Below are 22,924 nucleotides of genomic sequence, written 5' to 3'. Positions count from 1 at the left end.
ATGTATTATTAATATCAAAATGCACAGTTTGAGATCTTGGACAAAAATACAACCGAAATCAGCCTGACATCAGTGTGCAAAAGTAAATTGGAATGTTTATGTGGAATATGTATTGATTATGACTTCTAGTAAGACTTTTCTATAATTCAGGTTTATAAAAAATCTTACCAACATATTTTTTAGTAGCATGTTTTTTGTACTGTGCTATATTAAATTTCTCCACTAGATGACAGTGCTGCTGGTGATGTGAATTCTATCCATCAGTGTACTGTAATTTGTACATTCATAGGCATAGGCATAACACTGACATTTATGTCAAAGTTAACTACAAGAAGCTGTAACAACAGTTAAAATACTCAGATTAAAGAGAAAACACTGGCTGTGAATGTAAAAGACCTAAGAGAAGAGGTGTTGTTTGTAACACACTAATCAAGTACAAATCAATGTCGTCAGTAAATTCTGTAAAATACTGTCTGACATATGTTGTAGGAATAGACTGCAGTGCCAGTATGATAAATGGCTTTATCACAGTATGCTGCTTCAGAGTGTAAAAAGAATAAATTGGTATTACTTATGCTTATTGTTGTGCAAATTGCATTTTGTAGCTTCCTGTGTTCATAATTGTCAAAATGCTTGTCTTTATGCATCACAATATAACACATTTTTTCATAATTAATTTCTGCTTTCATTGAAGTATGTATCTTAGGAGAAAGAAATCTAGCATTGATTAAGAAATTACTGAAGAGCACTAATGTACTACAAAGATTGGTATAACAGCTGCAGGTTTTAGAGAGACTGGTCTGTGTAAATTCTGGCAATTAGATATCTACTGTTGTTGTTAATTTCAGTAAGTATTATTTTTCATTCCTCAACTAAAAGTGATTTTGCAAAATGAGGAGTTCCAGACAAAAATACTTAAATTCGTGAAGCACTGTATACATGATGTAAATAAAACTGGTAAAGAATTGCCAGAAGGTGGAGGGCGATGATTCTTCCCCTCTGCTAGGCACTTATGAGGCCATATCTGGAGAACTGAATCCAATTCTGGACCCCTTAGTATAAGAGGCATTTGGACATACTGGAGAGAGAGTCCACCAGAGGGCCACCAAGGTGCTGAAGGGTCTGGAGCACCTCTGTGGGGAGAGGTTGAGAGAGCTGGGCCTGCTGAACTTGGAGCAGCTGATCCTCCCTGAGATCTCATCAATATCTATACATATGGGGATCTCAATATCTATAAATACCTGAAATACCTGAAGAGAGGATGCAGTGTGAAGGTGGAACTAGGATCCTTTCAGTGGTGTGCAGTACCAAAACAAGATGCAGTGGGCACAAACTGGAAGACAGGAGGCTCCTTCTGTGCACCAGGCAGCTCTGCTGTGATGTGTGGGTGCTGGAGCACTGGCACAGGTTGCCTGCAGGCTATGGAGTCTTCTCCTAGCCATGGACCTGGGCCCCCTGCTCTGGGTGTCCCTGGTTGAACAGGGGTGGGACTTGATGGCTCTAAGGGTTCGTTCCAGCCTCAGCCACTCTGTGATTCTGTAAAAAGCCAAATATTTGAAGTATATTCAACCTGGAGAAGTTAAAACCACTCTAATATGAAAGCAGAGAAAACTCTTATACATAGGGAGGGAAACTCCAAGGAATTGAAAATACTTACTTTAACACAGTTTATTCACCTTTTCAAGATGATTTCTCCATCCTTTGATACTAGCTTTCTGCTCCTTACAGTTGTGAAATTTTTCATGTTTCTTACTAAGTACTTAGCGTGAAGTACTGTGTGTGAGTGCATATTCCTCTCAGCCTACACTGGAGGAATACTGGCATTCTTTGCTGTTCCATCACACAACCGAAAAAGGGGTAGACTTATCTTCAGTGAGATACGTATTCAGAGAGAAAATGTATATTTTGTGTGATGGCATGATAGCAGTGTGGTTTTCAGATTCTTTGGGATGCTTTTCAGATTCTAAGGGATGGTGATTTTTCTGGTCAAAAGTATAAGAAGAGCCCAGTTCATCTTTGCCTATCTTTTAGATGAACATTGTTTTTAGAGTTAGAAACTGAAGGCCTGATCCAACTTTCTGAAGAAAGCATAATTCCATTGATTTGAGGCTTAAATCTTAAAGGCTAAAACCAGCCATCCAGGTTGTAAAAGAATACTAAGAATACTCGAATACATGAGAGTAACAAACTTCAGGGAAATTTTATGAGTGACAGTTTTTCTCTCTCCTTCCCTCCATGCTGAAGTCCACTGTATGCTCTCATCTCCAGCCATACCTGTTACCAAGGGAAGTCTCCAGACTACAGTAGCATGTTTTTCATGTACACCAGCAATAGCCATAGTGCTGCTGAATTCAACAGAAAATCCAATATTTCTACATATTTTGATTGTGTTGGAGAGGAAGAGCTCAAACTACCATCTTATTCTTTTTTGGCTCCTACCAACCTATTTACAGAAGCAGTCATTGACTGGTTCTCAATTTGAGGGAGTCAAAAGCCACATCTCTTTTTGAGAACTGTACATAGTCATCTCAGTGGGCTGTTCAAGAATATATACTTATTCAAATTACAAGAAGCATGCTTAGACTTACAAAAATCCCATACCTCACACCATCAGCTACAGACTAGGTCAGATCTTACTGAGAGGAAGGACATGTTTGTGAGTGTACAGACTCTCAAGCTGATGCAGAGCACAGGAATGCAGTTGAAAATCCAGACTTTTTAGATAGCTCATGCAGGACAGCTCAGGTCCAGGCTGTAGATAGATTAACTAATGCAATGATGTGCCTACGCCATTAAGCCCTGCTTTGCATTCCCACCTCTATCAGATTGTAGCTGATCAAGTGAGTACCTTTGCCCCATGTGACCTTATCTTCAGTGCTTCTGAAAATTTTACTGAAGCAAACACACAAGGACCAGTTTTACAAGCCTTTAAATGTTAGTAGTTGTTTCTGAAGATTATAGCTCTTTTTGAATTCTGAAAGGTTTTAGAAGAAATTACAATTGTGTGATCTTCTTTGTTTGAAACTAATTTATGTGAATGTAGCTCTTTCCAGTCAGTTTTATGTCTAACAAAGAAGTCACTACAGCTATTTCCCAGCTATTTCAGAGTGTCTGAAAGACCAAACGACAGAACACTATCTGCTTACTATTTTTATTGAATGCAGGAAGACGTAACAAGAGGAAGGATCCGATGTATTACTGCATTACTCCAATTTTATGTCTACAGACAGAAGCCAGTTGGGTTAAAAGAGCCTTAATGTGGAATTCCCTTGCTATTTGGGTTTTGCTTTAGCAAAATCTTTGCATTATTGCACCCATCAGTCTGACTAGTCATAGTCCAAATGAAATGCAAGAAATTGTCAGTCAAGTGTTCAGATACAGTCTGTTGAAGCTGCAGTGTTCATACTCAAAAGTCACTTGCAGAAATTGCTTCTACTCCTTCTGTCTCATGGCAACAAGGGGAGATGTTCAAATTCTGGCTGCATAAATATTGTTATCAGCTCTGGTACATGAGTTTGAATCAACTCAGTATAAATGGCTGTGAATTTGAGGATGTAATTTCGTTTGGATATCATGGAAATAATGTAAGAAATTATTTATGGAAGTGAGCATATATTCCCTTTCTACTGTTATTATGTTTGTCATTTTTAGCTATGACCTAATGTTGTTTAGTTCAGGTTTGCTTTGTATGAAAGTTTCTTCATCTTGTTGCAGTTAGGAGAGATCACAGACACAGGCACATTCTGCTTTCCATTGATTTTTCTGTCAAAAGTCTACTAGGTTAATATAGAATATATTGTTATAGAATCATAGTAGCCTTTGGGTTGGAAGGGGTCCTTAGAGGTCATCTAGTTCAACTTTCCTGCAAAGTGAAGGGATTGGTGTTGGGACCAATGTTATTTAACATCTTTGTAGGCAATGTGGACAGTGGGATTCAGTGCACCCTCTGCAAGCTTGCAGACAACACCAAGCTGAGTAGTGCAATTGACACGCTAGAGGGAAGGGATGCTATCCAGAGGGACCTGGACAGGCTTGAGTGGTGGGCCTATGCCAACTTCACAAGGCCAAGTGCAAGGTCCTGCACCTGATTCAGGGCAGTTCCAAGCACAGATACAGGTTGGGCAGAGAATGGCTTGAGAGCATCCCTGAGGACAAGGATTTGGGGGTGTGAGTTGATGAAAGATTCAGCATGTGCTGGCAATGTGCTCTTGCAGCCCAGAGGGCCAATTGTATCGTGGTTTGCATCAAGAGAAGTGTGACCAGGAGGTCGAGGGAGGTGATTCTGCCTCTTTACTCTGCTCTTGTGAGACCCTATCTGGAGTACTGTGTCCAGCTCCGGAGCCCCCAACATAAGAAGGACATGGAGATGTTGGAGCAGGGGAAGAAGAGGACCTGCTGCTCGAGCCTGTCTAGGTCTCTGTGGATGGCATCCCGTCCCTCGAGCACATTGACTACACCACACAGCTTGCTGTCAGCCACAAACTTGCTGAGGGTGCACTCAGTCCCACTGTTCTTATCATTGACGAAGATATTAAAGAGCACTGGTCCCAGTACTGCCCCTGGGAGACACCACTCTTCACAGATCTCCATCCAGAGAGCCATTGACAACCACTCTCTGGCTATGATCTTGTAACCAGTTTCTCATTCATCGAACAGTCCACCATATCTTTCCAATTTGAAGAGAAAGAAACTACGGGGGACCATATAAAAGACCTTGCTGAAGTCCAAATAGATTACATCTGCAGTTTTTCCCTTGTCCACTGATAAAGTTACACCATCAGAAAATGTAACAAGGTTGGTCAGGCAGAACCTGTACTTGGTGAAGCCATGCTGGTTATCTCATATCACATCCTTCTCTTCTGTATGCCTTATCACAGCTTCCAGGAGGATCTGCTCCATGATCTTCCCTGGCACTGAGATAAGACTGACAGGTCGGTAGTTCCCTGAGTCATCCTTTCTACTCATCTTGTGCCCATTAAAAATGTATGTGATGTTGCCTTTTTTCCAGTTACCAGGGACTTCACCTGACCACTGTGACTTTTCACATATCATTGTGAGTGGCTTGAGAGCTACATCAGCCAATTCCCTCTGGATTGTGGAGTGCATCTCATCAAGACCCATAGCCATTCAGGTTCCTCAAGTGGTTGCAAACCTGATCTTTGCTTACAGCAGGAGCCTGTTCTTTACTTACAGCAGAACTGGCTCCCTCAGTTCCCACCATTTGAACCATCTGTTAGAGGATTGCATGTAGAGCAGTCGTTAGTGAAGACTGAGGCAAAAAGGTTCTTATCTCAGCCTTCTCCTTGTCGATTGTTATTAGCCCACCTGTATTGCTCACTGGGCGAGGAACACCTTCCTTCTGAGTGATGTACCTATAGAAGCCTTTCTTATCCTTCTTTGTGCCCCTTGCCAAGTCCAGTTCCAGTTGGGCCTTGGCCTTCCTGACCTGTCCCTACACTATTCCTATACTCCTCCCAGGTTACCTGTCCCTGCTCCCACTGCCTGTGCATTTTCTTTTTGGTCTCCAGTTTGATCAGCAGGTCTCTTGCTATCCTCTCCTGACTTCCTATACCTCAGGATGGAGAGCTAAAGAAAGCTTCCTTAAAGATCTACCAGCTCTGCTCTGCTCCCTTTTCCTTCAGGACAGATTTCCAGAGGGTTTTGTTGAATAACTCTTTGAAGAGCTGGAAGTTGGCTTTCCTAAAATTAAGATTCTAATTTTACTCTTTTTTTTGCCTGTCTGATATCCTTCAAGAGTGTGAATATCGTTGCATCATCCTGCATTGTGTATATATGCTGGACTTGTTGAGTATATATCTATACTGTGACACCCTGTCCTCAAATACTGTGTTCAGAATTGCCCAAAGAAAGCCCAAGATCTCCCTCACTCCTGCTGCAGCTCTGAATTAGAAAAACACAAATCCAGCTCAAACCTCCTCATTCATTGGGTGTCTATATTGCTTAAGTGGATAGCCTCACATTCAGTGCTTTTGGTTTTGAAAATAAGGTTTTCAAAAACAACTGTTTAAATCATGATTTTTAGTCCAAAAAACTTATGGTGGTGCAAATAAATGGGACTGGAAGCTTAGAATGCTCCAAGCCAAGGCATCAGAACATCAGTTCAGCATGTCAGAGCATGATGAGTTAGATACAGCAAATTAATTATGCTCAGAGAAAGTATGTAGGTCATGGCATACTATTGTAGTCTTGGAATAAATGTACAGTATGGTAATGCCAGTGCAGGTCTTGAAACCTTGTAGAAGTAACTGTAGAACTGTAGGTTTTAATACAGACTTCAGAAATGGTATGTGGCTTTTTTTACAAGTCTAGCATAGAAAGGTCAAGAAATGGCACTACTGCAGTAGGAAGCATTTTGACAAGAACTAAGCTCCTCAGAAGCTACTTGTGCAAGCGTAGCAACTCACAGAAATACCAGAACTTAATGCATGGAGAAAAAATTGCAGTGGTTTGCTTTGTTGTTTTCCAGTAGTAAAGATAAATGCCTCAGTTACACGCAGAACACCAGAAAAAGAATACTATCTAGTAACAGAACAGTGGCCATCTGAACTCTTGCTGAGATAACATAGAGATAGTTTTAACAAAAATTGCCCCTAGTTACTAGAGTGAAATATAAGGTCCACAGAAAGGTAACTGTTGTCTGTGAAGAGCAGGGGCAGCAGAAAACTCTTGCCAGGATCTGGCAAAGGCTGCCTTTAACAAGCACCAAGCAGCCTATGAGTGGGTGCATGAGGCTCCAGATTGCTCTGATGTTTTGGAAACTATAATGGTTAGTGGCATTATCTGCTCTGCCCACAGAACAGTAACATGGCTGAATCAACTCCTAAAGGAGGAAAACATCTTGTTTCAGCTCCCTTCTTCTAATGGGTTTCAAGCCCATGTTTCCTAGGAGGAAAAAATACTTAAATTATATTAGCTCTATCCAAAGGCTGACAGCTTGTTTAGATGGCAGTCCTCATATGAGAAACCTAGAATACTATGCCACACACAAATAAAGTTTGGAAAATAACTTATAAAATTAAAGTATTTATGGTTTTTAATTTGGAAATGTTTTTATATTTTTAAAATTTATACCTGATGCTCTGTTGTTCTTCCTGGTCAGCATGCCTGCATTTGTAGTCTGAAAGTTAAAAATAACATCTTGCAAGGTCTGTTTGCTGTATGTGTTAAATTACATTGTTACATAGTCAATAATTTCAGAACATCAAACAGAAAGAAATATATGGATCTTGAACATAATTAATGCAACCCAGGACTGCGTTCCTTTTGAAATCTCAATCAAGTGCCTAGAAAACACTGTGTAAAACCCATTATAATATATCTGTCAACAACTTAATTAAAAAGCTTTCCAAAGCAATGGTCTTATGAGAAAATATATTGGGAAATCACCAGCAGAATATTCAGAAGAGAGATGCTGTGTTATAGCTTAGTTAATCTTAGTTTACTATGTTCTTCCATGTATTGATGTTTAATTTGAAATATTCATTCAAATTCAAATATATTACCACCAAAAATTTCTGAAACAGAGGAAATACAAGAAATTCATTTTTGTGTAACTTGGTGATGATACAATTGCTTTACGTGCTTTTAGGAAAGGTGGTTTACGGGGAGCCTATTGCTGCTGGTCTTGGCATCGATGGTACCAACTACTGGAATGAAGACTGGGCTCATGCTGCAGCACATGTGATGTCACCTCCACTCAGTCCAGATCCTTCTACTCCGGATTTCCTCATGAACTTACTGGCCAAGTAAGCAGATGAACAAACACCGACAGCTGTTGCACAAATACTCAGCAAATTCTGTCTGTTTCCCTTGAGATATTTTAGGTACAGAATTATCAGGAAGGTGAAATGGAAGGTGAAACCATAGATTAAAAAAAAAAGATTAAAAAAAAAATTGTTACAGAAATTAGAAACTGCTCAGATTTTGTTTCTCGGAACTGTTGCGACCTTCTGTCCTCGCTGGATTTTAGTCAATAAGCCTTGTCTTGCTAGTACTGAAGCAAAAAGTAAAACAGGAGAACAGCAAGGCTGTACGTTGGTGGAAATTTTGTGAAAAGATGTCACAATTAGAGGTTCTGGGCATTGCTATCAACTCAATGTTTCACTTGAAATTTGGATACTACATGAAAATTAAGCCCACTGTTTTCTGAAAGCAGATAAATATATTTTACTTCATTACATTTGCTTCAGAAGGAATTAGGAACAGAACTATTGCCTAGAGAGGTGGTGGATGCTCTATCCCAAAACACATTCAAGGTCAGGCTGGGTGGGGCTCTGAGCAACCTGATCTAGCTGTAGATGTCCCTGTTTATTGCAGAGGAGTTGGACTACATGAGCTTTGAAGGTGCCTTCCAACTCAAATGCTTCTATGGTCCTTCAGAGCCACAAAATGTGGCTGATGGTTGTGCAAATCTGGGGTAACTTAGAGGGAACAACATGGATCTGTGTCAGGGGAGGTTTAGGCTGAGGATTAGGATAAGGTTCTTCACCAAGAGGGTTGTCAGACACTGGAACAGGCCCTCCACAACAGTAGTTGTGGCACCAAACCTGCCAGAGTTCAAGAAGCACTTAGACAGTGCTGTTAGATATAGGGATTGAATTTTGAATGGCCATGTGTGGAACCAGAAGTTGGGCTTGATGATCCTTTTGAGTCTTTTCCAACTCAGGATACTCTATGATTCAGGGGATATGTGGAATGACAGTCCGAAATTGTTCTAAGTGGGGACATTGTTCTAATTGTTCTAATTTTGCTCTGGGCAAAAAAAGATAGCGTTCCATTTGTGGAACACCTGTGGCATATTCAAATATCCATATATCCATAACTAAGAGTGTTTTTTCTATCCTTGGTATTATCTGAGGACTTTTGGAAGAGAAACTGGCAGTCACTGTGAAGATACTCTTGGAGGATGGGTTAAAGACAGGCTGACAGGATGTTTTCAGTTTCTCTTTGCAGGAAGAATGGTTGGATGTGTCTACCCAGCCTTGCAAAAGATTTTCCTATGCAACACTGTCTGACACATGCTCCAATTCATAATTAACTTTGTTTCTCCACAGTGATGACCTGTCTGTGGTAGGGACTGACAACTGCACTTTTGACACATGCCAGAAAGCTCTGGGAAAGGATGATTTCACCAAAATCCCTAATGGACTGAATGGAGTGGAAGACAGGATGTCAGTAGTGTGGGAAAAAGGCGTTGTAAGTAAATCAAGGTGTCTGAACATGGAAGTAATTGGTGTCTCCAACAAAATACACTGTCTCAGTATAATTAGCTTCTCAGATTTATCAAATGTATTTATCACAGGATATCTGATAACACAGTTTTCAGAAAACAAGATACCTGCGAAATGTTGTGTCTCCTGAGGAAACTGCTCAGCAGAACTACAGATTCAGAAGCCAGCTAAGAAATTTGATTCCAGTTGACTATGAACTATGACCATAGCTTTAAATTTGTCTTTTTTTCCCTTTTATTATGAGGTAAACTGACACAAAGTCATCATATTCCATATTTGGTGAAAGTGCCTTTTAATGTGTGCACCAGAGACAAATAGTTATTTTTATTTCTTTTAAACTCATCAGTAAATTGATGTGCTGCTGTGATTTTGGTAGAGATCAACCTTTTCATCAACACAAATATTTTTTACATTCCCTGTTTAAAAAAACAGTGAGTTTACTTTTGTGTACTTTCTTTCAGTACAGTGGAAAAATGGACGAAAACAGATTTGTAGCTGTTACCAGCACAAATGCAGCAAAGATCTTTAACCTTTATCCGAAGAAGGGAAGAATTGCTGTGGGTTCTGATGCAGATATCGTAATTTGGGATCCTGAAGCTACAAGGTATGTAGGGGAAGTTGTTTCCTTCCATCCAGATCCTCTGGAGGAAAAAAGTACCTCAATCCATTTGTGTAGCAATAAACCTCTGGGGAGAGATTATGGTGTTTTTTCAACTGTACTTTGTGTGAATTATTTACAAGTTATTTATTTGACTCCTATGGTAGTGTTTGTAAGTAGAGATCCTTGATCTCTAGATGGCCTTAAAAAAATCTCCCAAATTGCTGACCAAGCACGAAAATAACAAGATCCATACATTATACTACCAGGGCATGGTATCCTAAGAGTAAAAATAACCACTTTTGGATCTTAGAGTAACTGTTAAGCGCTTGACTATGTTTAGCTCCCTTCCACCACAAAAAGCAGGGAGAGAAGCCTGTGTTCCTGCAGAGTGATCCATCACAAGCTTGTGTTTTGAGCTTACAGCTATTTCAAACATATTCAGAGGTGGCCAGAATCATTAGTATGGGGTCCTGACCTGTTAACATCTCCTTCCGAGCTAGCAGAACAAATACAGTGGTAAAGCCGTAAGTGAGCCTAGTTCTGAAGCTCAAGCTGTATGTGCTTGTACTTAAGGAGCTTTCTGACTTTGTGCCCAGTAAGTCTGCTTAAGTAGAACTTGTTACACCAGCAACAGAAGCACAAAAGATATGCCAATCTCTTGCCTTGCATGGCCTGATGCCATGGTACATTCATGCTTCAAAAGACATCCACTGTCTTTCTGAGAGCCTCAACTCACACAGCACAATCTGTGCAATAGAGCTGATTCCTGTCTTCAGAACTGTTCACACCAAGAGCCAAATCCATAATCAGGCTACTGTAAGTATCTCAGGTATCTCTCGAGTGTTTCACTTGGCTCTTATGCCCAACCTTGGTATAAGAGCAGTCTAAACTACATGAAAGCGGTTTGGGAGCAAGCTGTCAGATGCAGCTTGCCTTTGGAAGTTGCTAATATCTGCTGAGATGCCTATGGGCTGTAGACACCTCCACTGTCTGACCTCCAAGCAGGTCACCTTAAATCTGCAGGCATTAAGCAGTTGAGTACAAAGTCTGACCACATTCAGCCATTGCACATACCAGCAGCTGATCAGGATGTATATCAGGCAGGTGCTCTGGTGTCAGGCTTAGCTTCAGTAAGCAGCACGATCATACACACTGACCCTTCACTGAGTTGAAATTCCTTCACTGATGTCAGTCTAATCAGTGAGTAATTCCATATAAGAAAGCAATCACAAATCCTAGCTGAGCTTCTTGGGGTGCTGGACATGATAACAGCATTGCCAGTTTTCATCAAGAGATCACAGTGTTTGGTGTTCCTAAAACTTGAGCTGTTTTAACCAAGAAATTGCAATAGATTTTCAGCCTTTGTTTTTAAAAAACAGACTTGAAGACTTCTCTGATTGTAAAGCAAACTTCGGAAACACAAGTAGATAAATCTGAGGCTCAGAAAGCAAATGGAGGTAAAAAGCCCTAAGCCTAGATTTACCTTACGTATACACAATTCTTTAGACTTATCTTCTGGTTTCTGAATTTCAGGCATTTCAATATACTCATGAATAGCGAAACCACACAGAGTGACACGGAAAAGCAATCTGTGTTTCAGGTTGCAAAGATTGAGGACTTGGAACTAACTATTCAGAAGTCCCACAAAAAGCTGTAAATACCAGCAGAAGTTTCAAGAGTGTCAATCAACACAGAGTCCTGCCCTGTGCTGGGTCAGAGAGATTTTGCTGCTGGGTATTAAATAGCTCATGTGCATTATGCCTCCTGGCATGTTGAGCAAGCATATTTAGGATCCTAGTAATGAGCTTTTTCAGGACAGTGGTGCTATAAACTCTGATTTAAAAAAAAAACAAAAACCTGAAGGTTTATTTTAGAGTTCACTTCTGCTCTGCCTGGGGACAAATGGGACTAGAAGTGGAGTTATGACATTGTTCTCAAGGTGCTTTGTCAGCTCCTAAAATTACTTATCTTTTGCTTCCCAGCTGTTCCTTCTGCCTCCCTTCACTGTCCTGATAGTTCTCTTATAACTTTTGACCGTTGCAGCTTTGAAGATGCAGTTTTTCTTCAAATAGCTTTTCAGAAATTAAATTGTATTTTTTTACTGAGCAAGCTGATTTTAAGTTGAATCAACCTGTTTGCTTTTATTCATCCTCCCAATCTGTACATTTCCCATTGTTTATCCCTTTGGCTTTGCTGAGATCAAGCCACTGTGCAAGTACCATTGTGTGAACTCCATGGGTAAGTATAAATAAATCTTGAGCTCGTCTATTCATTTCTCTATAAATCCTGAAGAGGGCACAAACAGCCAGACAGAAAAAAAGGATCTAGCTAACGGACTTAAACCATTTGAGATATTACACAACCTACAGTCTCATATGCTTTTGTTGCATTTGGATATTAGATTTTGATTTCACAATAGGCTTGTTCCTCTTTCTAGCAAACTCCTTCCTGTTTTGACGGTAACTATTTTTCACATCTGTAGATCTAAATCTTTCAAGATAGGAAAATGTCATTTTACAGTTCTGGCTCGATGCTGTATTGCTGTAGTCTTAAAATGCTGGCTGGCTGATAGTAGTTCAGATAGTTTGGCAATTGCTGAAACATTGCTGTGAAGAACTGGTATGGTGTTACCGTATTCTGGCAGAGAATTCTGAAGTCACTTTATGAGTGAAGCTTTTCAAAATAGAAAATCTTAAATTCCTGCAAAATTAGCTGCCTTTTGCCTTCCACATCATTGCCCAATAGCAAGTTGATGGGTACAATCTGGGCATTCAGGACATTCCTTTTCTAGGTTGTAAAAGCCTGGTGAATTCAGTATGACAGCTTTGCAAGCTGGAAGCAGTTGCAATTCAAGGCTCTACTTCCAGCACTCAGCTGCTTTTGCTGAGGCTTTATTTACAGGTATCATACAGTGACTGGCCTGTTTCTGCAGGATTTGCTGGTAATTTCTGCAGAAAATGTATGAAAATTACCAAATTTGTTGGTGTATTTCAAGCTTTTCAAATACTGGTTTTAGGGGTTCAACATGAAAGCAAGCAGAATTGGAAAGAAACACTTGAAATATACAAATTCATTAGAAACTGCATTAGAAAAGATGGGTTGTGAGCTCTGCATGGTTAGGCTTCTTTCTTAGCTTTCTTATACTCATGTCATATTTAGAACAAATTCTGAAGGGACCAACTGGTTTACTGCAGCTATGTGCTACCAAACATCAGTCACCTTGTGAGCATCAACGCCCTCAGCATCCCAAGTACAGCCTGTGCACACAGGAATTTTTTTGTGAGAACTGCTGGAAAAACCTGACAGCAAGCCAGTGTCTTCTATAGCTGATACCTTTGCCATTTGGAAGCAAGAATACAAAATCTCTAGGGCTTATGTCAGAAGTGCTCCGCAATGAATCTAAATACTGAGTACCCAATTCAGACTGTGGAAAGAGCTGAGCATCACCTGTAAAGAAGGTGCTAAATCTTGGAAGAGATATTCAGCTCCTGGATGCTAGCAGGGCTCCATAAACTAACTGCAGCCTGTCAGAGCCTTGCAAATTGCTTACCCTGGGTCAGGCCATGCAGATCAGAAAAAAATTTGAAAAGCATAGGTAGAAAAAAATATCATATGGGGCTTAATTGAGTCCAGTTAAATTATCAAGCCACTTTGTTATAACAGCATGCTGTCTAGGAAGCGTTCCTCACCATTGATTTCTCACTTAGCTAGTACAGCCTAAAAGTTGGGTCACTTTTGAATGTAGACATAGAGGGTTATGCAGGCAGTAGTCTCTCAACTCTTTCTCCTTGTCTCTGGAATGGCCCTCTGGCATGCCCAGCATGTACCAAGGAAGCTGGGCTCAATGCCGAGCCCAGTGGTGACAGCTGCAGTCCTAGATGCACGGCCACTGGAGGGGATGCCCAGGTGATAGGGAATGCAGGAGTCCTGAGGTAGAAAGAGAGGGAGGAAAAGAAGTTAGTTTTGTAACCTACCAGCTATGACATAACTAGAGGTTTCTAACCCGCATTTCCAGTGTTTGTTAATGCATTTTGCAGGAAACAGTCACTGGCTGCAAATCAGCAAGAAATCATAGTGGCCCAGTCTGCTGGCATTTGTTTCCCCCTTTGCCTCTGCTTGTATATAGATATGTTCATGGATAAATATTTTGCATTTGTTAGAACCAATATCTGCAGCTTATGACTGTCCCATTTGTAGTCAAAGTCTTCAGCCTCAGAGTTAAGCGGGGACAAGAAACAACATTTAAGGACTCTATCCCAAACTACTGCCTGTAATTGTTCATGCAATGCAAGAGGAAAAGAAAAACAACAATGTTCATTGATGATTAGAATAAATAATGCTGTGTCTTATTCTTTTGATGAATGATCATAATATTGAATACTGAGCAAATGGATAATCTCATCTAGACTGAATTAGGCAAAATGAATTAATGTAGCACACAAATACGTACGCATAGGACAAGCATGTTCCAGCACTTTCAATAGCTCCATATTCTTTTGCACAAGTACAAGCCTGCACATACATGAATGTATGTAACTTCCCTAGAATCCCAGACTTCCTGTCAAAACCTGTGATCTCCAATCTAGGGAGCATGGAGAAAGAATGTATAGGTACAAAGCAGATCAGATTGTTTGCCAATAGAGATTTTGAAGTCCACATCCTTTGTGATACTCAAAGCCTGTCAGGGCACAGCCCTGAGCAACCTGCTGTAGCTGATCCTGCCCAATGCATGGAGTGAGATGATCTCTGGAGATCTTTTCAACTGTAGTGACTCTGTGGTTCTATGAACTGTAACAAAATAAACCTCTATGAGAGAGCAAGAGGTATGTTTCCCTAGTAACTTGCTGTCTCACCAAATGTCAACTGCTCTCTTTAGTGAACTGAATCTTAGCAAAGTTACCAAGAAACAAAAGATTATTTCTCATTTTTTCCTCATATAAGCTTGTCATTTTCTCTCCAGGAACTATGCCCAGGTCTGCTTTAGTCACTGTGTAGACTCATTTCTATTCTCCTCTCTATCCTTTCTTGCAAGCTTAATTTCTCATCATTGTTTCCCTCCTGCCCATCATACAATTTGACAGTTCTCACTTGGAGTGATTGATAGGAGTAGACTGATGGTATTGTTGACAAATTAGTTGCTTACCATAATCAGAAAAATCATTTTGTTGTCATTCTCTGCCCATCTTAAAGTGGTGCATCTTAAGAGAAAAGAATGCGTAAAATAAAGATCCCATCCCTCAGATATGCCACTGTGACAAAGAGCTCCTAATCATTTACTTCCTATTCCTTCTAGCAACTCTATTTTATCCACAGATCCTCTCACTTCCTACAACTACTGAAAGACTGCTTATTTAGGCATATTTGTAAGCAGCTTGGGATGCAATTTGTATGTGCAGTTACAACAACTACGTAATACAAAATAGATTCTCAGCTTTTTAATCCACATAGATCTCTTCTTTTTCTGCTGTTTACTTCTTTCTTTTTCTTTGTAGTAAAACTGTCTCTTTGACAAAGTCCAGTTTACTCATCTTTATAAATGAACAGTGCCTCAGGACAGCACAGGATGATGAACCAGAAATGCATTTTTGACTAGATTTTAGGAAAGGAAGTTAACGACATGACAGTGTGAAGGCAGCTGAAGTACTGTGAAGGAGCAAATTGCAGAGGCTGATATTAGCCTCAGCAAACTGGCCTCAGCTCTGAAAAGTTTCAAGACATTTCATTATAAGCACTCAGAGAAGTTGCTTACATCTCAAGTACTTCCTTTAACGTAAGTTGGTTTTCTATAGGAGTTGTTGGCAAAGCAGTTTTCAGAAATGGATTCAGATCATTTTAGCTGCCTTTTATTACTATGTTTTCACTTAAGTAATTATAAAATCTGTGTCCCTCCACTCTGATGAGGTGTTCAACAGCTGTTCTTGCCTAAGGGCTGTTGGCTACAGAATCCCTTTGTATTCCTGTGCCTAGAGTATTTAAAGAAAATTATGTGAGGTCTGCATCCAGTTTCCACTGGAACTAATTATGTTCTTCAGCTTCTTATGCCTCCCTCTTGAAAACTACGCAGATAAAATCCTTACATCAGTCAAAGTTTAGGTCCTAGAGCTCACTCTAGTCTAATGGATCCACCTTCACTGAGCCAATGTAGCTTCATTTCCTATGTATTATGAGGTGTAGAAGATTACCCTAATGTCATGTTTGCTTCCCTTCATGTGGATGGCCTCCTTGCTTGGCTGTAACTCACTGTTCAGTATTTCAGGTGCTGATGTGGGCTAAGACATGTTTGTGATGCTCCTGGATTGTGTCCGACTTGCCATCTAGTAACTCTAACTTTTTACAAAGCTTCAGGTCTTATGAAGTGCATAGCTTTTGGGTGGACTGCCTGTACTTTCTTGAATATTGCACTACAGCTTTACAACCTTTCACACTGGAGCATTAGTCTTATCTGATGCTCTTTCCTAAGTTTCAAACTTCTGTTTCTGGTTGATTTAGATATTATATTCTAAGAATGGCTGAGAAGCCCTTCCTCCCATAGAACATAAGTAAGTACAAGGTTACCACATGCTGAATTGCAAAGTCTGCAAATTGCTCTTTGGCCATAGAAGAATTGCTTTTTGACTATAAATTGGTTGGATAGATGCACTGGATTGAAAATAAAGGACAATCTCAGAAGTAAGTCTTTGTCTTTGGTTCTTGGGGAATATCATTTTTTTAATTTATTGCCTGAAATCTGTTTGCAAGGCAGATGTATCAAAACCAGCTGAAGTGAATTACATAAAAACACTGATATAAGTAGGAAGAAAAAACAGAGCCTGATGTCTTTGCAATATCCTCTTCATAAAGAATATTATTTAAAATCCTGAAGTAATCATTCTGATCTCTGTTTCCATTTGAGGAAAAGTTATTTGCAACAAGAACCTCTGTAATTTATAGCAAGAACTAGAGAATTTTATGGAATTGATAAAAAAAAAAAATTGCCATTCAAATTTTTGAAGCCTAGACTCAGAATCTGCTTTCTCACATTGAATGACATCTTGTCTCAGACATCACTTGGGACATTGCAGGTAACCATTACATTCTACTTCACTGTGATGTCAATCTACTTTCTCAGATTATTAATTATTTCAGATGCTCTTGCCATTAGCTGAGGAACAGTAGCATTCAGTTTCAAGCAAATACTGGAATTTCACCAAGCTTTCTAGCAAGCTGCTTGTTACTGAGATGGCTGATACAGCATTGAACAGTGTGTTGCATAAGGTGTTTGAGATGTGAGCTCCAGATCCAAGCATACTGTCTTTGTTTTAATTCATCGCCGACTTTCTACCTGAAACTTTCACTTCCATTAGAAACCGAAACATAAGTGAATTTTGGTGAGCTCCATAAGCGAGACTGCACTGAACCTTCAGAAAGGGTAGCATGATCAAAATCTTGTTTCAAGAGAAGAGTTGTAAATTAATTCTATGCAAGTTTGTCATTGAGAGAAGCTCTGGGAAATCTATTTTCTCATGTTGCAAGTTTTACGTGTATGAATGGATGTTTCTTTCAAATGCACTAACTTCTATTAGTTTTCTATATTTTAATGAAGGACATACATGTCTTTGAGGCATGTTTACCTCCAGTGGTCCTGCTCTAGAACGTTTAAACAGCTTGTTTGCTGAACTGAAGGATCTTGCTTATTTTTCTGATCATTTGCTCAAGTACTTTTTCCATTTTTCTTCTTATGTCCCAGCACTTGCCTTCAAATAGATATGAGGTATGCCCAGAGAATGCTAAGGATAATTATAGTAGTTTTTACTTACTGTTCTATCAGTTGGACCCATATGTGTAATGTAATCAGAGGAAGATGTTCACCAGCTCTTTGCAGGGCTGTTATGATACCTACTGATAAACTTGTTCAACAGGTATTCATAGGATTGGTGAATACAAGGGACCTCTGACTTTATGTCTGAGATAGTAATAGTGCTACGTGTTCACAACGGGCTTTTTTACTACATACACACTCATTATGGAAAATTCTGAATGATCAACAAAAAACTTCCCTCCTTTCAGTAATTACAGATAGCAACTAAAATATAAGCTTTCTAAATTAAAAGAATAAATGAATTTTAAGATTGGAAGCAGATATTACATTCCAAAATCTTATGACCATTTTAGACACAGTACATAATAAATAGCTTAGTAGATAAAATAGGTAGTAAAGGAAGTGTATACAGCCTGCACTTCCAAATACAATGTCATCTTAAGCATTGAGTCTGACTTTCATGTAGCCAGTTAGGGTTAGAGAAATTTGCTAGAAAAATTCTGAAGGTAAAGAATGCAGTCTATGTATTAACCAAGCAATAATACTGTAGCTCAGATTGATATAGTTGAGATCTAACGTTATATTTGCTCAGTGCCTTTGGAGAAAAGGTATGTAGGAGTGTGATTATTATTTGACAGCATAGAGATATTTAGGCTGTGTGTCACTGGATCAAACCAATTCACATTAGGAGTTACCAAAATTCATTACCATCTACTGAATTTCCAGTTAAATAGTCTTTACCTTATTTGTGTGTTTCAGTCTTTGAAACACTGCAGCCGCACCTTTCAAACTTTAAATTGCAAGTCATTCCAGCTAAGAGGTCAGAGCTTTTTCTGACCTTATTGTGCATAGATATTTTCTTGATAAGGCAGAATTCAATCATGTTATCCAAATAAAACATTATAACCTGTTGGTTGTCTCTTTTTTTTTTTTTTTGCTAATCTCTTTACAGTGGAAAATTTTGTGTTTCAGGGCTGCAAAGTTCTGTCCTTTTGACTCCCTCTTTATTCTTTTGAAATGCAATTACTGTTCAATGAAATGTTAATGCTCTATTCTATTTTTACAGCTATTCCATGATGTACTCTCCAATGTCATAGCTTAATAATGCTACTAAATCTTCCTCTATCAATTCCTTACAATTTTATAATGCAAGGGTCATAGTAATTTTTGTGTTGTTTTGTTTTGTAAACCCAGGACAATATCTGCAAAGACACATCACCAGGCCAACAACTTCAATGTGTTTGAAGGAATGGTCTGTCATGGAGTCCCTGTTGCAACAATTTCAAGAGGCAAAGTGGTTTATCATGACGGAGTTTTCAATGTCACAGCAGGACAAGGCAAATACGTCTCTCGTCCACCATTTCCTCCATATGTCTATGAACGAGTCAAGCAGCGGGAGGAGGTTAATTAAAATAATAAATCTCTGTAATGCTTCCTAGAACATGAGGATAACAAGCTCTTGGGAACAGAGGTTTGGGGATTCAATGGCAATTTTGCTTACTAATCAAAATCCACCGAGGTGGGAGGAAATTAAACTAAGGAATCAATTTTTATTGTTCTTCATATTACAGAGAAATATCATAGATTAGTTCCTGCTCTCAGGATAGTCTATAGAGCTTGTAGACAAAGTCTAGGTACTTTTTAAAATAAATCCCACCTGCAATAAAATTGGCCAAAATATTTTGCAAATAGGCGGTCTGACTACTTGCTAGATTTCACCACTATTTTCCCTGAAAATCACAAAGGCATTTTACACAGGAATAGAACCTATACTGGAGGAACAGATCGAATATTTAGAGTTAAGCCCTGTAGAATATTGAACACTTAGCTTTCTTCCAGCGAGAATATGTTAAAAGCTGAACATGTGCAAAACACTCTGCTGGACCAAACTTATTGTTCAAGCTCTTCTTCTGACTTTTTTTAAAGAAAAACAAATTAAAAATAAATGCAGAATGAATTTGCAGTGTCTATTTGCCATGCAGGCATTCATGAAGAATTTTTCTGAGGCCATAGTGTTGCTTGTCACGGGTAGGATTTTCAAAAGCACCCAGACTAAGCATAATTGAAAATCACAACCTGAATCATTAGAATTCACTGCAGGATCTAGAAGTTAAATTAGAAAACATCAATGTCTCTGACGATATGACTCTTAGAAATGCTTCCAAGATGATTCTATACATTATATCCCACTGTTGTCTTGCTGGACTGTGAAAGGTGGGTGAAAATCATTGAGGTTTTCCTTTGAACATTATACTCTCCCAGGAGCTGTTGGTCTGTCTGCTAGCTAATAGGTGTGATACACTTCCAGGGATAGGCAGAGCAGCCCTTTCATGAGCACACAGTTTTTCTATGGAAACTAGAAATGGTAAATAAATGATGCATGTTTGGGTTTTCTGAAAACCCTTTGGATATGTATGATACACAAATTTCTGTGTGCCTCTGAGTCTGTTTAATCCACTAGACACTGAAGATTGAGCTGCTTATGATTATTGCACTTCCTTTGTTGTGCAGTGTTAGTTCCTTTAGCTTTCAGTGCAATATAAATGCCATATAATGGTTATAGAAGCTAGCCACTGAAACAGATTTGTACTGGCATTACACTAAAAAAGACTTAGGGCATTCCTTTTCCAGTAATAGAACTAAACGATAATTAAGTTCTTCCTCCAGCATAACTATTAGTGAACCCAGATCCTGGCATTGCTAGTAAAGCTTTATATCCCGTGTGAAAGGAAGGGCAGTATCAAAACTAAATTAAAATTTATGAGAAATTTGGCAATCACAGAATTCTAAGACTTCAGTGACTTTTGTGGTTTCTATTTCCCATCGAAGTTTCCATCGAAGCAGTGCTTTAGTTAAGGAAATTACTTCAGAAGTGATTTTTCTACCAGCTCAACATTCTGTGTAGTCAGCACCTGAGGTGGTGTATGGTAGAAAGCCACACAGGGCAGGAGTGGCTTTGTTTCCTTGATGTTCACTTTACTCGTATCTGTATTAAGAGCATCACTGGGAAATGTGAACACAGTAATGAGGAACAAGTTTACACTGTGAATGGGCAAAGAGTCAGCTCTTCTGGAGAGCTGTACATCTTCTCTTCTGAGATATCCTGAAGTAGATGAAAAAAATATTAAATGTACACACAGAAACAACCAAATACTGCAGATAGCTGATTTATGATCATGTTTTAGCGTGTCTTGATTATTTATATGCCACAATCTCTGGGATATTTCCATTCTGAGATCTGTTTAGATTAAGGAAGGGAGAAGCATAAATAAATTGAGGAGGAACATGGTCAGCTTCTTGTCAGAAAAATGGTTTTAGAGTTGCTTTGTTAGAATCCTGAACAGACTGAACTACCTCCTGATGAAAGCTGAGAACTGAACAGTTTAGTTTTAAACCTTTGTAAGAGAGAAGTTTGATGAAGTCATTGTGTAACATGACATACAAAGCTGGGCTATCTCAGGATTGCTGTTCTCATTATGTACAGTTAGCAATTGCAAGGAGAAGAAAAATAATATTTTAAAGTTTGAAATGCTTTATTGCAGGTCTGTCAGCCAATTCCTGTTAAGAGAGAACCATATGCAGGCGTGGTCTCAGCAACACCTGTCACACCAAGGTAATAGCTGCAATCCTCAGGTTTGCTTCCTGCAAGTAACTGCCTATCTTCATTAGTGAAAACTGTTTTACTTAATTCTTCCCTTCAATTCCAAGAAAAATGCAGCTGGCCTTCTGGCATGAGACAGGCTTGTCTGAAATGAGCTCTCTTGGAAGGGGAGCTGTTGCGATATCTTTGAATTTGATGAAAATGAGTGGCAACTCATATATGGAGGTCCTTTCTGATTGGAGCATAATTTCAAAACTTCTTATGAGAGAAGAGAATGGAGTTTGATCATTAAACTGAGATATGAATTTTAAGTCTCATAGAAAAGTCGAGCTCAGGTAGGACATCCCTTTTCAAGCACCAGGAGTACAAAGTGTAAATGTTAAGCTTGCAACTTTACAGGAAACACAGGAGCAGCTTGATGTGAAAAATCAGATTTTCTAATGTTCCTTTCATACACACAATAAATGTCCATCAGTTGAGCTGTTTGAATGAAGCTGAGAAGTCTGTACTGAAATGACAGTATCTGTCTTCATGCAGTAGAAGTGCTGAAGTCAAAGACAGCTGTGGTCTGATGGACAGCTGAGCTGCTATTAAGCTCAGTGCTGCTAACAGGATATATAGTTATGCCCAGCATTGCCCTCTCCTTCTTTACCAGTGTCCACAATGCACAGCTTGGTTATTGACATTCCTTGAACTATGTAAGCTCTGGTGCTTGGTATATCTTTTTGTGAGTTGATTTTCTTGCGAAGCCAATAGAAGACAATTAGCTTCATTTTTCTGGACTAGTTTTTAGATGGCTTAGTGAGTTGAACTGTCTCTTAGAAGAACATAGCAAGGATCAGGGCTATGCAGCATATGGATGGGATAAGGCAGCTAGCAAGAAAGGCTAGGCAACAGCATCTCAGTCTTCAACCATTTACAAATTGCAAAAATGCTTCAGAATATAATAAAATAACTTCAGACAGCACAGCTGGAACATGATGATGCCATACACCAAGTGCAGTTGAAATGTTTGTCTGCTACCGTAGGGCATTGCTTAATACGGGTCAGGGGTATGGTGAGTGGTAGTAAGCATGACAAAAGGCAGGCTGAGTTTTTGGGTACATATAAGTACCAACACTGAGGTTGCTACCATGAGAAATGATTTGTCAGTAGATGGATGTAAAGCCCCAGTTCTCACATCACATAAAATGTGTTTGTTCTTGGTGCTAATTAATGTGAGGGCAGGAACAAACCCACGGTGGTGGGAGGGCTAAATTAGTTTCTCCACATTTTATTGTATTATTATTTTAAACTTCCCTCAGAGGGAAGTTTGTATAGGGGATCAGGAGAGGCAAGAGAATGCATGCTATTTGTTTTCCTCTGTCATAAGGGAGAAAGCTTTTGTGATAGAGATGAGTAAAGGCTAAAGCTGCAATAGAGTGAGGGAGAAATAATCATTTTTTTTTCTAGCTCCTAGCACTCATTCTCCATTATTGCCTTTCAGAGAGACAAATTACAAAGCAGAGATTTTCTTTTGAAAGATTACATCATATTGTCTTTTTCTTCTCTGTAGATAAAAGCAGATGAAAATGACCCTGATGTCTCCACCGAAGAAGTGCACATTTAGTTCAAAACCAGCTTCTCAAGTGCCAATGTGAAACAACTGCAACCAATAAACTGCGCTTCCTGCA

At 39.3% G+C, this 22,924-nt stretch overlaps 1 protein-coding gene across 2 annotated transcripts in view; it reads left to right on the top strand.

Annotated features, from left to right (window-relative positions):
- DPYS (dihydropyrimidinase) overlaps positions 1–22,924 on the top strand; it is a 31,051-nt gene extending 8,127 nt beyond the window's left edge. The window contains exons 5-10 of one of the 2 annotated variants that reach the window (XM_042869459.1): positions 7,610–7,766; positions 9,075–9,216; positions 9,713–9,855; positions 18,845–18,987; positions 21,193–21,263; positions 22,807–22,924. In XM_042869459.1, the coding sequence (XP_042725393.1) occupies positions 7,610–7,766; positions 9,075–9,216; positions 9,713–9,855; positions 18,845–18,987; positions 21,193–21,215 (608 nt within the window). In that variant the 3' untranslated portion in view covers positions 21,216–21,263; positions 22,807–22,924. Of the gene's footprint in view, positions 1–7,609; positions 7,767–9,074; positions 9,217–9,712; positions 9,856–18,844; positions 19,053–21,192; positions 21,264–22,806 lie in introns of both variants that reach the window. The other variant, XM_042869458.1, reaches the window with a different exon arrangement.

Source organism: Lagopus leucura, unplaced genomic scaffold, assembly GCF_019238085.1.
Source record: "Lagopus leucura isolate 7727_CA_CO unplaced genomic scaffold, USGS_WTPT01 Super-Scaffold_100002, whole genome shotgun sequence".
Taxonomy (NCBI): Eukaryota; Metazoa; Chordata; class Aves; order Galliformes; family Phasianidae; genus Lagopus; species Lagopus leucura.
The sequence above is the reverse complement of the archived record's forward strand: the minus strand, read 5'-3'. Positions and strand labels throughout refer to the sequence as shown.